Source organism: Balearica regulorum, chromosome W, assembly GCF_011004875.1.
Source record: "Balearica regulorum gibbericeps isolate bBalReg1 chromosome W, bBalReg1.pri, whole genome shotgun sequence".
NCBI lineage: Eukaryota > Metazoa > Chordata > Aves > Gruiformes > Gruidae > Balearica > Balearica regulorum.
Window position 1 is genome coordinate 1,327,428 of NC_046219.1, and position 15,356 is coordinate 1,342,783.

Genomic DNA, 15,356 nt, shown 5'->3' on the forward strand with positions numbered 1-15,356 from the left:
GGGCTGCTATGAAGAAAATTAACTCCATCCCAGCCAGACCAAGTATAGACTCTAGTCCAGGTACAAGAACAGAGGCAACAATATAGCTGGAGATATATAATATAATGTAATATAATATAATATAGCCATAGACCCATGTATCTAAAGCAAATCACTATTCCTGAGAATCTTAAATGCATTAGTAATCTTAGAAATTATTTAATATCTGCTTCATGAGCTTTTTGAATGGAGAGCCATTTATTAGCGCCTTATGATTAAAGGGTGAACAAAGTTATACCAATGAAACAGAAAATGCAAACTGTAAGACTCTAACTTTGAGGATTCCCTGGCACTCAGAAAAACTATATACACAGACACAGTATCACTTTACCGATTTAAAACAAAACACTACTTGATTGTAACAGTTTGCCTTGCCAATTCTTCCCAAAGCAGCATTTTATGATATACTTTCATTTCACTGTCAATCTTCCCAAATTAAAACACAAAGCCTAAAAAAGCACAAACAATTATTTCCATATTACATGAAGATAATTAAATAAAAATAACCTGATGAGGATTCCAATCACTATCAAAGATTATAACAGTGTCAGCAGCCTGGAGGTTCAAGCCCAGCCCTCCTGCCCTTGTACTCAGCAAGAAGATGAAGTACTGTGAGCCAGGTTCATTAAATTTCTTCAGCAGGGCAGCTCGATCCTCTGATTTTGTTGTACCTGAGAAGAAATTAAAAAAGAAATATAAAGAAACCCTATGACAAAGATCTTCTACTGAAATAATTTTAAAGCAATCATCTTAGTTGTTTAAGGCACATGTGGAAGGGAAATTTTAGCTCACTTTTGTTCTTTGCCATCTCAGCTATATTTTCTGTAATATAGATGCAAACACGGATGTTTCAGCCAACTGTCTATAGCACTTGGGAGGAGGGTTCCCAAACTTTTATTTTAAGTAGGCTTGACATTTCAAAAGGGGACTTTGAAAAGATGCAACTATCTATTTGACAACATTTTATGACTGACAAGTTTCAATAGATGATATACACATGCAAAATGGAGCTTCAGTTTTGATTAAGGCCTTATGAGCACTCACAGAATCTAAATATTTTAAAAACTATATGTGTACACAAACATAGATTTATTAACATTTCACTATTGGCCTTAAAAAATCAAGATTAATATCAAGGGAACAAAAATTCTTAAAAGACCACATTCAAAACACAATGGTTTCGATAGGGGAGGGAGAGAAAGCAGAGAATTCAACCATGGTAAAAGGCCTACACAAAGCTCTAAGTAACAACTAAGCACTGTACACATTGGCAACACGGTGAATTTCCTGTATGTTGACAATCAGTTTTTACTGATCAGCTTGGTCTGACCCTCGGCTTGTTTTATCATTTTACATCTCTGCCTGTAGCTGAAGACAGACAGAAGTTGGATATTTTCATTCAGATCTCCATACGCTTATAGTACAGAAGAGAAAGTTTTTCTACTACATAGTCAAATTGCTGAACCAGAAAAACACTCGCAAATTTATTTTCATTCAGCTTACCATCAAGACGTAAGTAAAGGAAATTTCGAAATGCAAAATAGTCCTCCATAATGGTCATGAGTGATGTCATTTGACAGAAAAGAAGCACACGATGGTTAGTAGCTCGCAACTTAGGTAAAATACGATCAAGTAGTTCAAATTTCCCTGAGGCCCGATAAAGCTCAGCTCTGTTTAAGAGGAAAAAAGACAATAAATGCCATGACAAGCCTGCTTTTAGAAAAGCTTTTAATAATGCATTCTAATTACAATCGTGTCATATCATGATAGAGGATAGATTCCTTTACTCAAAGGAAAACAAAACTGATAGCGCTTTTCTCTCTTTAAAACTGTTTATGATGTTGATTAAAATAAGAAAAAAAACCCACATGAATTGCATCTATCTATTTATTTTTTAAGAAAGGGTTCCTCCCCCCAAATGTAAGAATTCTGTGGACTCTCAAGCACATCAAATATCTTCTTGAACTATCTTTATTTGCTCTGATTACTAATCTTCTGTCTGTGCTATCAAGATGAGTTACAAAACAGACTGAGCACTAGGTTTGTACACAAAGATGTTTAAGCCAAAAATCAGAAAGAGAATAACAAAGGTGGCTAAATGAGTAGGACGACCATATAGTTTAGAAAATCAAATTACACATAACTCTCCTGTAACTCTAAATCCGTAGCCTTAAAATATAATTCACCATTACGAACTGTATACTCGGTCCACAAGATACAAGGCCTTCTGAGATGTATACATATATAATTGCTATGCAAAAGGCCAAACTATTTGAGAGACAGATGGTCTCGTACACTAATAAAGAAAAAAAGACATTGCTGACACTTAAACAGGAAGAGAGTCATGTGGAGGATACACGCAATCTCCTCTATCCCTTGCTCAGAGTAAGACGGAAACCATTTCTAGCCAGTTGGACAGAAGTGTTGAGAACAAATTTAAATCAATTTATTTTTTTTTTTTTATCTAAGCAATGGAAAAAGTGCTAACATAACTTTAAGTTGGAATAAATTAAAAAGGAAGAGTAGAAGAGGGAGAGAGGGAGAGAAATGAAATCCCCTACGGAAATCCCTAAAAAAATCTCCACAATAAATTTCAGATGGTGTCTTTGTTGTTTAAAAAAAAAAAGGGAGGGAGGGAGGGAGGGAGGGAGGCAAGCAGGCAGGCAGGAAGGATAGGCAGGAGGGAAGGCAGGCAGGCAGGCATTGGTTTGTCTGCATGAAGACAGGCTTTATTATTCAGTATATTGGCATGCAGTGTGATAATCATCTTTCCCTATTTTCCCTGAGACAGACAGAGGGGCAGAAAAGCTTCACATATAACACTTTTAATACCAGCATCTTTTGGTTCAGGTATGGCTCCTGTGCCTCTCTGTCCTCCTATAAAAGGGCATAGAGGACAAAGGAATCAGAATTCTCCTTCAGGTCCCTTCCAAACTGAAGTCCATGCTAATGAAAAACTGATGAGAAGATGAGATATATCACAGGGTTGCTGTGATTGCCTGCTGGGATTTACCCCTGATCAGCAAATCATCTGGACATGAACAGTCTTCTGTGCTCTTAAATACCCTTCCATTACATCACGTCACTCTCAGAACTTTTTGATAGTGGAGAAAGTCCCTGGGTAGAGCATCCTGTTACCACCTAGGTTTCATTGAGAATCTGAAATATCTTCTTCGACGAGGGAAGGGGAGATTCCTAATGTGAAAGTATAAATCCAACAGATGGAAATCCGTAAACAATCTTGAGCTTGGAGACATGGAATGATGGAGTCAAGTGTTGTAAAATAATTTAGGATGATATATGCACTTGGATTTTAGGATAGGAAAAACACACTTCCTTCTTGTACAGAATGAGAAAAAATATCAAAACATTCTGTTAACCCTGAAACATCTTCTGTAATTTCTAAGTGAGATCATTGCTGTGTGCAGACTCTAATGATTGATCCTTGAAATGGACATAGTAGATGTGGAACGAGGCAGTATCTCTTGTCCTTCCACTGGGCGTCACTAAGAACAGTCTGGCTCCATCTTCTTTACTCCTCCAATGAGGTATTTAGACACTTTGATAAGATCCCCCCATAGCCATCTCTTCTCCAAGCTAAACGGTCCCAGCTCTAAGCTTCTCCTCATATGACAGATGCTCTTGTGGAAGCAAAATAGTTAATGCCTCATAGGCCTTTGCAGGCCTCACTAGTTAAGAAACATTTGCAGCTAATGGTCTCACCAGTCAGCAAGATTTCATTAACAAAGGAGTGAATTATTCATAAAAGGATATACTGTCTAGACCCTCCTTATCTGAAGAATTCCAATCGCTGTTGTTGTTTACCATGTCCTGCTTATCTGACACAGTTTTGGTGAAGAACCTGGTTGTATAACCTAAAAGGTATATAAACTCTGCAACTACCCCATTTGCAACGGGTTCATATCAGCAGTCTCTCTCACTGCTGCTCTGTGTTCTCTCCTATAGCTATAGTAATAAACTGCTTCTGTTCTGACCTGATCTAAATAGTAATTCCAGTTATTCCGTGAAACCCTTAGTCATCTTTGCGGCCCTTTGCTAGACCTACTCCAGTATCCCCATGTCTGTCTTGTACTGGGGAGCCCAGAACCGGATACAGTACTTGAGATGTGGCCTCAGCAGTGCTGAGTAGAGAGGAAGGATCTCCTCCCCTCGATCTGCTGGCAATGCTCTTCCTAATGCAGCCCAGGATGCCCTCTTTGCCATGAGAGTGCATTGGTGGCTCATGGTCAGATTCTTGTCCACCAGGACCCTCAGGTCCTTTTCTGCAGAGCTGCTCTCCAGCTGGTCAGCCCTCTGTGAGGCTCTGATAACAAGTGAATGTCGCAAACACCCGTCTTGACATGGACAGGGATGGGCTGATGATGACCAGGGAGTGTTGAACAAGGACGGAGCCTGCGGAGGCAGGATAACGTCTTGTGAGACCACTCCTCTATTCCTGAAACACAGAAACAATGACCATCTGTGCTCTGTGCACCATGTGCCTGTGACAGATCACCACTCACTTGGTCAGCCCTGAAGGGGAGGGGGGGGGGGGGCAGTGAGTCCCCAGGACCCCCACAACCCACCGACTCATTTCTAGAACATTTCTGAACATTCCTGAGCACATACTGCGCCTGCTCAGTGATGACAGACCCCCGCCTATGGGGCGGGCACATCGGGTTATAAAAAGGGGAAACATAAGTTTTCGGCGCGTGCCCACCACCTGAAGACTGCAACTACGAGCAGAGAACATCGCTGGATCCAAGGGTGGTGATATCTTTTCTCTCTCTCTCTTTCTCTCTCTCTTTTCTTTCTCTCTTTCTTTTCCTCTCTATCACTCTCTTTGTCTCTAACTTAATTTTCGGCACATTAGGGTAATATCGTCACACGTTTTGCTAAACGCTTACCTTTCATGGTCCTGCTAAATTTTGAGCATTGTTATGACTTTTGCCAAGCCTCTATCTTTTGTAGTTCCACTGAGTTTTAAGTAAATTTATGATTGGTTTGAACCTCTAAAGTAATTGTCGTTACTTCTCATTACCGTGCAGAGAATTAAAAAGTTAACCTCACCCTCACCCCCTGAGTGGGACAGGACACCCTCAGCCTGTACTGTTGCATGGGTTTATTCCATACCAGGTGCAGGACATGGCATTTCCCTTTGTTGAACCGCCTATTTCTCCATCCTGCTGAGGTCTCTCCGAATGTCAGCACAACCACCTGGTGTATCAGCCACTCCTCCCAATTCTCTATCATCTGCAGACTTGCTGGGAGTGCACTCTGTCCCAAGATCCAGGTCAGAAAAGAAGAGGTTAAACAGTATGGGCCCCAGTATTGACCCCTGGGGGACACCACTAGTGACTGGCCTCCAGCTGGACTTCATGCCTTTTGCTGTTGATATACCTGCAGAAGCCTTTCTTGTTGCCCCTCCCATCCCACTCCAGATTCAAATCTAGATGGGCTTTGGCTTTCCTAACCACATCCCTGTATGCTCGGACAGTGTCTCTATATTCCTCCTGGGTCACCTGTCCCTGCTTCCACCTCCTGTATGCTTCCTTTTTATGTTTGAATTTACTCAGGAGCTCCTTGTGCATCCATACTTCCTGCCGCCTGTGCCTGGCTTACTGCATGTTGGGATGGACCATTCTTGAGCTGGGAGAAGGTGATCCTTGAATATCAACCAGCTCTCCTGCACCCCCTCTGCTTTCTTGGACTGTCTCCCATGGGATTCTTCCAAGCAGATCCCTAAAAAAAGCCAAAGTCTGCTTTCCTGAAGTCTAGGGTTATGATCCTGCTATTTGCCTTGTTCCCTCCTCTCAGGATCCTGAACTCCACCATCTCATGATCAGTACAGTCAAGACTGCTCCTTCTTTGTTTGGAGGTATTCAGGTCCAGAAGAGTGCCTCCCCTCATTGGCTCCTTGATCACTTGTGTCAGGAAGTGATCACCAAAACACTCCATAAACCTCCTGGATTGCTTATGCTCTACTGTCTTGTCCTTCCAGCAGATATTGGGGTGGTTCGAGTTCCCCACGACGATCAGGGCCTGCAAATATGAAGCTTCTTCCAGTTATATGAAGAAGGCCTCATCTACTTCTTCCTGATCAGGTGGTCTATAGCAGATGCCCACCACAACGTCACCCACATTGGTCTGCCTTCTAATCCTAACCCATAAGCTCCTGACTGGCACATCATCCATCCCTAGGCAGAGCTCCATGCATTCCAGCTGCTGTCTCATATAAAGGACAGTTGCCCCTCCTTGCCTTCCCAGCCTGTCCTTCCTAAAGAGCTCGTATCCATCCATGGCAGCACTCCAGTCATGTGAGCTATCCCAGCACATCTCCATAATACCAATGAGATCATAGCCCTGCAAATGCACACAGACCTCTAATTCTTCCTGTTTGTTCCCCATGCTGCACACATTAGCGTACAGGCACTTCAGAGAGGCACACAGTCATGCTGATTTCCCAGGAAAAGGGGTGAGAGCTTCCCCCACAATACTGTCCTCCTGGCACTTCCTTATTTGTGTGCACATGCTTGGGGTGGGCTCCCTTGTGTCCTGTTTTGTTCATTTTGAGGTCTCTCCTGTCCACATCACCTTGTACCCTCGGCTTACCAAGCCAGTCTACCACTTTCTCACTTGACTGTGGGCTGTCATCTCCCTCCCCTGTCATTCCTAGTTTAAAGCTCTCCTCATCAGGTTGGCCAGCCTGTTGGCAAAGATGTTTTTGCTCCACTCGGTCAGGTGGATCCTGTCTTTCCCTATCAGTCCTTTATCCTGAGGGTCCCGTGGCCATTAAAGCCAAATCTCTATCAGCAACACCAGCTGTGCTGCCACAGTTGTTGATCCCCAGGTTCCATCCACTCCTCCTCAAGCCCTTCCCCTTCATCAATAGGATCAAGTAGAAAAGCACCTGGGACCCCATACCTTTGACCCTCATGTAGTCACTCTTGATATACTCAAGGTTTCCCCTGGCAGTATCATTGGTGCACATGTGGAAGAGCAGCAGAGGGTAATACTCTGAGGGCCAGACAAGCATCAACAGTCTCTCAGTTCCAGATCCAAGCCCCCGGCAAGCAGCAAACCTCCCTAAAGAGTGATGGGGGCTTCTGTCCCCTGCAGGAGGGAGTCATCCACTACTATCACTCGCCGCTTCCTCCTGATGCTGCTGCATGGTTCAGTCTCAGCTGGCTCCAATGGTTCCTCAGACAGAGCTTCCGGTCCCTCATCTGCTACCAGGGCACTACACCTATTCTGTAGTTGCAGATCTGCAAGTGGAGCAGGAGCCTTCCTCCTGCTGCCAGAAGTCACAAGCTTCTAGCCTTCACCATCATGAGAGTCTCCATTTGCCACCCCAATGAGTACAGACTCTGGCTGCTCTTTCTGTGCAGGTGGGGGTTCAGGCTCTTGTTTCTGCAGAGTGTTGGAGACGATCATTTCCATCTCTTTTTTCATCATCCTTATTGCTGCACACTGATATTGACATACTGGAGCAAGTCCAGAGGTGGGCCACCAAGACGCTCAGGGGACTGGAGCACATGACATAGAAGAAAAAGTTGAGAGAGCTGGATTTGTTCAGTCTAGATAAGAGAAGGCTCAGAGAAACCTTATTGCTTGTCTACAACTGCCTAATGGGAGGATACAGTGAAGAATCTTCTCAGAGCTGCACAGTAATAGGACAAGAGACAATGGATACAAGTTGGAACATGGGAAATTCTGATAAGATATTAGGAAAAATATTTTTTACCATGAGAGTGGTCAAATGCTAGAACTGGCTGCCCAGTGAGGCTGTATAATCTGCAGCCTTGGAAGTGTTCAAGACTTGACTGGACAAGTCCTTGAGCAACCTGACCTGCTTTGCGTAGGGGTTAGAGCAGGTGACCTCTGGAGTTCTCTTCCAACCTAAATTATTCTATGATTCTAACCTTTTTAACATGGTCTTTATCAAAAACGTATATGTCAAGAGAACCTGCAAGCAAATGAGCCAGGACTTGCTGCCAAGAGATCTTTAAAGTCTAATAGTTCTTTATGGAAATTACTGACATAGCCTTTGAACAATTAAGAACTGGGTACAAGCATCACTGAAGTATCAGTTTGAGCATTTTATGTAAATATAATGTGTTGCTGAATTATAAGAATTGAAAAGCAAAATATTAGTAGTTTAGTAGTAAACTTAAAATTTTGTTATGACAAGGTTCATTTAAATTGCTGACAGAAAATTTGAGTGGACAGATGCCAGTAATCCAATCGCAAGTGCAATAAGAAAACATACCCCCCCATAAAATCAGAGGTAGATTAAGGCTAACTGGAAATCATTCCTAGCCCAATACTTGAATGAGCCACAATAACAGAGGAATTTAAATGCTTTCTGTATATTTCCCTAATTTGAAAGGGAATAAAAACAAAAGAGGAGATAAATTAAAACTGAGAAATGGTACAGTAACAAATAATAATAAATCACAGATATGAAAACACCAGGGACCTCTGTAAGGAAGTTTTGATAATCACAGAATCATAGAACAGCCCAGGTTGGGAGGGACCTCAAAAGATCATCTGGTCCAACCTTTCATGGGAAAGGGAGCCTAGATGAGATTATCTAGCACCTTGTCCAATTGCATCTTGAAAACCTTCAGTGATGGGGACTCTACCACGTCCCTGGAGAGGTTGTTCCAGTGAACGTTCTTACTGTAAAAAATTTCTTTCTGATGTCGAGATGAAACCTCTCCTGGTGCAACTTGTACCCGTTGCCCCTTGTCTTCTCCATGTGAAATAATGTCTCATGCCATTGCAATTGGGCAAAGGTGTCAATCTTGTCCCTGATTTAGCAAGGACTAGTGTACAGTTATCAATAAATAAATTCTCTGGTTTAGCCGAATGCTTCTTTTCAAAGCACAAGACTACTTTAAATCAGATAAAAACTTCCTTGCTTTGACATTAGTCACTCGGCAGGGCTTCAGCATCAGTCAAGGACAAGACTGGAGTCCAGAAATTTCTAATTACCATTCAGCTATAAAAGCAACTTTAAACTGCCATTTCAGAGAGGAAACATCCCTTGAAGTAAGAAGCAGTCCCTTGGGCTGGGGGACTATAGGAAGAGTTTTAAGCTGGTTAGGCTCCTTCTATAGCTGATTAGATTTATCTTAGAAACTGCTTAGTTTTTGAGAACATATAGCTTTTGGAAACAAGATATGATACAATAGTTTCATTGCAGCATATATGAAGAAGATAAGGATTTACCCATTGATGACACCATTTGAGTAGCCTAAATGTTCAGCGAAGGATTCCTGCAGAATTATAAGCAATAAACAGAATATTAGACACAGTCTATACAGTGGTCAAAATTATGCATCCCTATATCAAGAAATTATATGAATGGGGTTTGAGTCCCATTACACTCATACCCTTGGAATTTGCCTTGTGGCACAAGTACTCTAATGTTTTCCTGCTACTGCTTTATTTAAAATGCTTGGCTTGTAGGAATAATTTCCCTCTGTATGCTTTTTACCAGATTACAAATACAGTAGAACCTAATTAATTTGCACTGATTACTGGGAGACCCGTTTGCAAAATACTGAATTTCATGAGTTAACAAGCAAGTGAGCAAACAATAAAAAACACAATAATACACCACAGGAGATGCTCATTTCTTTGTATATTGTAGCTACATTTTAGTGAGCTTTAGCTCAGTAATGAGAAATGCTACAGAGTAAACAAATCTTTGAGGAAAAAAAGGAGGGGTATGGGGGGGGGGTAATTTTTGATAGATATTCTAAAGGATTAGCAGTCTGCTAGATAACAAGGTTCTACTATATGTTCTACTATATGGCATTTTAAACTGATATCTCTATTTTAAAACTTAGTTTTATTTTAAGCACAGGTAGTGGCAAGTTGATATGGAATATCTTAAACTCAGAAAACTATATTTTTTAAAGATAGTGCCTCAAAAAGAACAAATGCTGTAGAAGTTAATTTAAGACTGTGGTTAAAAATCTGGTGACTGCTCCATTTTTTCACTTATACAGAGGAATGGAATGAGTGTTTCTCAAATGTGTTCTTTCCAGCACAAGTGTTGCTGCCAAAGATGTTCCTTCCTGTGCTAGCAGTTTTTGACTATGTTAGACACCTGAATAAAAAAGGCCCCCAAAATCAAACATGACAGACTTACCTCAATATGTTGAAACATATACGGGTGATTGCATATCTTTCTCAATTGCATGATTGTGTTCATAAGAGTTTTTGCCCCGCCTTTTCCCTAGGAAAGCAAACAACACAAATCATATTATGAAACCCATTTCCTAGTTTGTTAATGAAACTTTTGAAACTCAATTTCAAAAGGAGACATAAAAATTCTTCTAGCTCAAAGCAGAACACCATATCACCATGAAATAAAAATATTTGAAGCTGTGAAATAAGGTGCAGTTATCTGGCTGTTCAAAGTAAAATATCATGAGGATGATCCAAAAAGACAAGATCAAAAACTTCCAAGTAACCTGGAAAGTGTACTACATCTCATATCTGTCTATAGCAGTCACAATAAGCACTTACTGCTTATTTCTACTGCTTATTTATGAAACCATGTAAATTGTAAACAGTAAAATATTATCAGGTGTTCCACTAAGCTGGGATGGTTACAATCTAATTATCACTGATGAATACATTTGGTAACACCATATTAAGATTGACTAACCCTTCTCACTTTAAGGTCCCATTTTGATTTGCTATAACTTTGTGAAACTGCTACCAGAGTTGGTACAATTTCCAAACTCACTATGTCACTCAGGTGAAATTATTTTAAAATATCTCAGCCAAAACAATTCAGACATTTCCAAGAGTGAGATTAGGAAAAATTACATTCTGTGATCATTTTATATTCTGGTAAATTCATCTCTGGAAGGGAACTGCCATTTGATTGGGGGTAGTCCACATGTCAAAGTCTACTGTTGATCCCTTGAAAGTCTATCTCAATTTGCTCCAAACTGCAGTTTGCATTTGCTTATGAAATGTTTACTAGAGCTTTGCATTCTCTCTAGTTTGAGCAGATTGCAGACCAGAGCTGCAGAATGACAGAGTTTTCCCTAAAACCATAGTTATTGGATCTTCAAAGCAAAGAGTTCTCAATGACCACCACCTCCTTCTGCTGGCACCAGGAAGCATGAATAAGAGAGCCTGATGAATTACTTACAGAAAAGAAAAACGTTGGAGGATGGGGAAAAATTGGACCTCAAGCAGGGCCACCTAGAGCAGGTTGTCAAGGACTATGTACAAACAGCTTTTGAATATGTCCAAGGAGGGTGACTCCACAACCTCTCTGGGAAACCTGTGCCAGTGCCCAGTCACCCTCACAGTTAAAAAGTGTTTCCTGATGTTCACACAGAATCTCCTGTGTTCCAGCTTGTGCCCATTGCCTCTTGCCCTGTCACTGGGCACCACTGAAAAGATCCTGGCTCTGTCATCTTTGCATCCTGCCTTCATGTATTTATATGGACTGATAAGACCCCCCCCCCGAGCCTTCTCTTCTCCAGGCTGAACAGTCCCAGCTCTCTCAGCCTTTCCTCATAAGAGAGATGCTCCAGTCCCTTAATCATCCTTGTGGTCCTTTGTTGGACTTTTTCCAGTATGTCCATGTCTCTCTTGTACTGGGGAGCCCAGAACTGGACACAGGACTCCAGGTGTGGCCTCACCAGTGTTGAACGGAGGGGAAGGACCACGTCCCTCGACCTGCTGGCAACACTCCTATTAATGCAGCCCAGGATACCATTGGCTCTCTTTGCCACAAGGGCACATTGCTGGCTCATGTTTGTTGCTCTAAGTGCCTACATGATCTTACTCTGAGGAATCTCACGGTAAATCCAAGCTACCTCACATCTATTGCAATGTAAAATATGTATTTACAGACAAGCTGATGCATGGCTACTTGTCTTCTCTACAATAACTTGACAATGTGCCAAAGTCCTAAGATAGACAAGTCAACATTTATTTTGGCATATTCTAATGTATGACTACATGACTACATCTCAGCTGAAACCAGGACAACTTTGAATCTTATTTTTCTTTTAACATCTTTTTGCTTGAACAGATGTTATTTGTATGTATGAACAGAGGCACTCATACCCTAGCTGGCCAAAACAAGATTTGTGCTTAATAATGGCTCTGAGAGAAAAGATGAACACCCGGTAGTAGTCAGTGCTGCCACAATCCAAATTAGTCAGGTTTTTTATTGGATTAAACTCAGCATATTTTTACCTTATGAATGGAGAGCACAAACTACTGTCTTTTAAAACACAAACATGTCTAATTGAGATTTCTTTCTTCAAAGATATCTGTGGTAAGAACCTACTTATTATTATTTTTATAAACGAAGTCAGGTAGTTAACACATGATCATGATCTATTGTTCCATAAGTGTTCTAGTTTCCCCTTTGTACCTTCTTGTCTTTTTCAGAACCATCTGTGAGAAGGATTCCCTTGGCCTGCATGTGGCGGTACAGAATCTTCTGAAGAGCTGACATGTCACATTTGATTACATATTCAACCTAGTGTAAAAACACAATTAACAAATACAGTGTCAAGTTTTACCAAGATATAATCATTTCAGTATGATTTTGATTCCAAGTCCTTGCCCTCCTAAAGAAATAAACCAAAACCTATATTTCTTTGATCCTCATCATAACAGCACCTTTAAACAAGTTGCAATCCACTTCAAGCATAGTAATGACTATTCGAAAAAATTAACTGTGGGATTTATGATTACTGCAAGACACATAGATTCTAAGGGCATGACTGTAGATTCAGTTCTGTTTTACCAAACATATAAAAAAGGAATTATTATTTCCTGTTTCTCTCTTCTTATAATTTTAACCAACTGTCAAAAGACTGAATGGCTAATAACCTGTGAAATTTATTATACCTGCAAAGCATCAATCACAATTGGCACAACTTGGCACAAAATAAATAACATCACTTACAGTCCTAAGTAGCATTCTACTTACCAATGTGGGGATGGAAACATGCTATTTTGTTTCTCAATATCTACTAAAAAAAGGGGAACTAATGAAGTAGAGTATGAACACCAAATTCATTTTTACTTCTTGTTAAATATGCTTAAAATAATTTAGTTTCAGAATGTTTTGACTGCATGCCACCCTTAAGTCCAGTAAGACAAGTAAAGTTTTCATGTACCAATTTAACACACATTTTTTCGACTGCCGGGCTTGTATACTTCACTGTCTTTAATAACTAGGCTAAAATGAAAATAGTCACGTAATGAAGCCAGAATAATGGTGACAAATAATGCAAGAAGCGATTAAAAGAAAAAAAGAGCAAGATGCTTAATGTTTCATAAATAAACTTGTGGAAGTTAACAGTTATATTTAACACTTCATAGGCCTTTGTAGGCCTCACTAGTTAAGAACTACATGTCAGCATGACCTAACAGCCTCACCGAGTCAGCACAATTTAATTAACAAAGGAGTGAATTATTTGTAAAAAAGAGGTACTGTGTAGAGCTTCCTCATCTGACTGTTTGGAGCCTCCCTATATGAAGTAATCCACATGTTACCGCTCTTTGTTGCAATTTACTATAGTCCTGTTTCTCTGACATGGTTTGATGAAGAATGAGTTATATAACCCAAAGGTATATAAACTCTGTAACTAACTGCCCCATTTGGAGAGAGTTCATATCAGCAGAGTCTGTCACTGCTGCTTTGTGTTCTCTCCTATAGCTATAGTAAAATACTGCTTCTGCTCTGATCTTATCTAAATTGTAATTCCAGTTATTCTGCAATAAACTAAATAAAGAACATCTTTGCTAACAATTTCATTAACCTAGTGAGGATAGCTTTAAACTAGGTACATCAGGGAAGGATTGTCATTACCTGAAGAAAAGCAAAGGCATGGGGGGGGAGGGCAGGGCAGTGAAGAAGTGTCTGGGAGACAGCATGACTTGGGAGGTTCTTGTGCTTCCCCTATGAAAGCAGCATGATTGGTGGCCCATCTCAAGTGCTTGTACACAAACGCATGCAGCATGGGCAACAAACAGGAGGAATTATAAGTCCATGCACATTTGCAAAACTGATCTCATTGGGATTACAGAGATGTGGGAGATAGCTCACATGATTGGAGTGCGGCCATGGATGGGTACAGGCTCTTCAGGAAAGACAGATGTGGGAGGTAAGGACAGGGAATTGTGCCCTATGCACAGGAGGGGCTCAAATGCACAGAGCTTTGCCTTGGAGCAGGTGACATGCCAGTTGAGAGCTTACGAGTAAGGATCAGAGGACAAACCAGTGCAGGTGCTATTGTGGTAGGCATCTGCTACAGGCTTTCTGATCAACAAAAGGAAGCGCATGAAGCCTTCTTTACACAGCTCATGGGGGACATGCTTTGCTGGACTTGATATTCATACACAAGGAAGAACTGCTCCAAGATGTGAAGGCTGAGGGCTGCACTGGCCACAGTGACCATGAGATGGTTGAGTTTTAGATCCTGAGAGAAGTGAGCAAGACAAATAATAGAATCGCAGCCCTGCACTTCAGGAGAGCAGTTTTCAGCTTGTTCAGGTATCTCCTTGGCAGGATCTCATGGGAGACTGCTCTGGAGGGCAATGGGGCCAAGGAGAGGTGGATAATCTTCAAGGACAGCATCCTCAGAGCAGAAGTTGTTTCTTATGATGTGGAAGAAGTCGAGCAAGCATGGCAGAAGGCCAGCGTGGATGAACAGGGAACACATGAGTGAGCTCAAATGCAAAAAAGCAGCACACACAAGGTGGAGACAGACATGGGCTACCTGAAAGGAATGTAGAGACATCACCCAGGAGTGTAGGGGTGAAGTTAGGAAAGCCTAACAACTTCTCTGGGCAACCTGTTCCAGTGTCTCATCACCCTCACAGTGAAGAATTTCTTTCTTTTCACAGTGAAGAATATCTAATCTAAATCTACCCTCCTTCAGCTTAAAGCCACTACCTCTTCTCCTATCAGTCCATGCCCTTGTAAACAGCCCCTCTCCAGCTTTCCTATAGGCCACCTTCAGGTACTGGAGGGCTGCAATAAGGTCTCCCCAGAGCCTTCTCTTCTCCAGGCTGAACAACCCCTACTCTCTCAGCCTGTCTTCAGAGGAGAGGTGCTCCAGCCCTCTGATTATCTTTGTGGCCCTCCTCTGACTCGCTCCAACAAGTCCGTGTCCTTCTTATGTTGGAGGCCTCAGTTCTGGATGCAGTACTCCAGGTGGGGTCTCACGAGAGCGGAGTAGAGGGGGAGAATCACCTCCCTCACGCTTCTTTTTTTTTTTTTTTTTTTTTTTAACATATGCCCGAGCTAAAGAGAA

General features: G+C 41.4%; 2 protein-coding genes and 1 long non-coding RNA gene across 8 annotated transcripts in view; 1 reads left to right on the forward strand and 2 right to left on the reverse strand.

Moving 5' to 3' along the window:
• The window catches only part of LOC142599246 (uncharacterized), a 426,921-nt gene that overhangs the window by 353,855 nt on the left and 57,710 nt on the right, over positions 1-15,356 (reverse strand). The gene's annotated exons all lie outside the window — the stretch shown is intronic.
• LOC142599148 (SWI/SNF-related matrix-associated actin-dependent regulator of chromatin subfamily A member 2) overlaps positions 1-15,356 on the forward strand; it is a 686,065-nt gene that overhangs the window by 257,265 nt on the left and 413,444 nt on the right. The window lies entirely within an intron of this gene.
• The window catches only part of LOC142599282 (SWI/SNF-related matrix-associated actin-dependent regulator of chromatin subfamily A member 2-like), a 34,440-nt gene continuing 19,327 nt past the window's right edge, over positions 244-15,356 (reverse strand). Inside the window, exons 4-8 of the mRNA XM_075739161.1 lie at positions 12,461-12,568; positions 10,202-10,288; positions 9,274-9,320; positions 1,543-1,709; positions 244-710 (exon numbers count right to left, since the gene is read on the reverse strand). Of these exons, the coding sequence (XP_075595276.1) occupies positions 532-710; positions 1,543-1,709; positions 9,274-9,320; positions 10,202-10,288; positions 12,461-12,568 (588 nt within the window). The 3' untranslated portion in view covers positions 244-531. The remainder of the gene's footprint in view (positions 711-1,542; positions 1,710-9,273; positions 9,321-10,201; positions 10,289-12,460; positions 12,569-15,356) is intronic.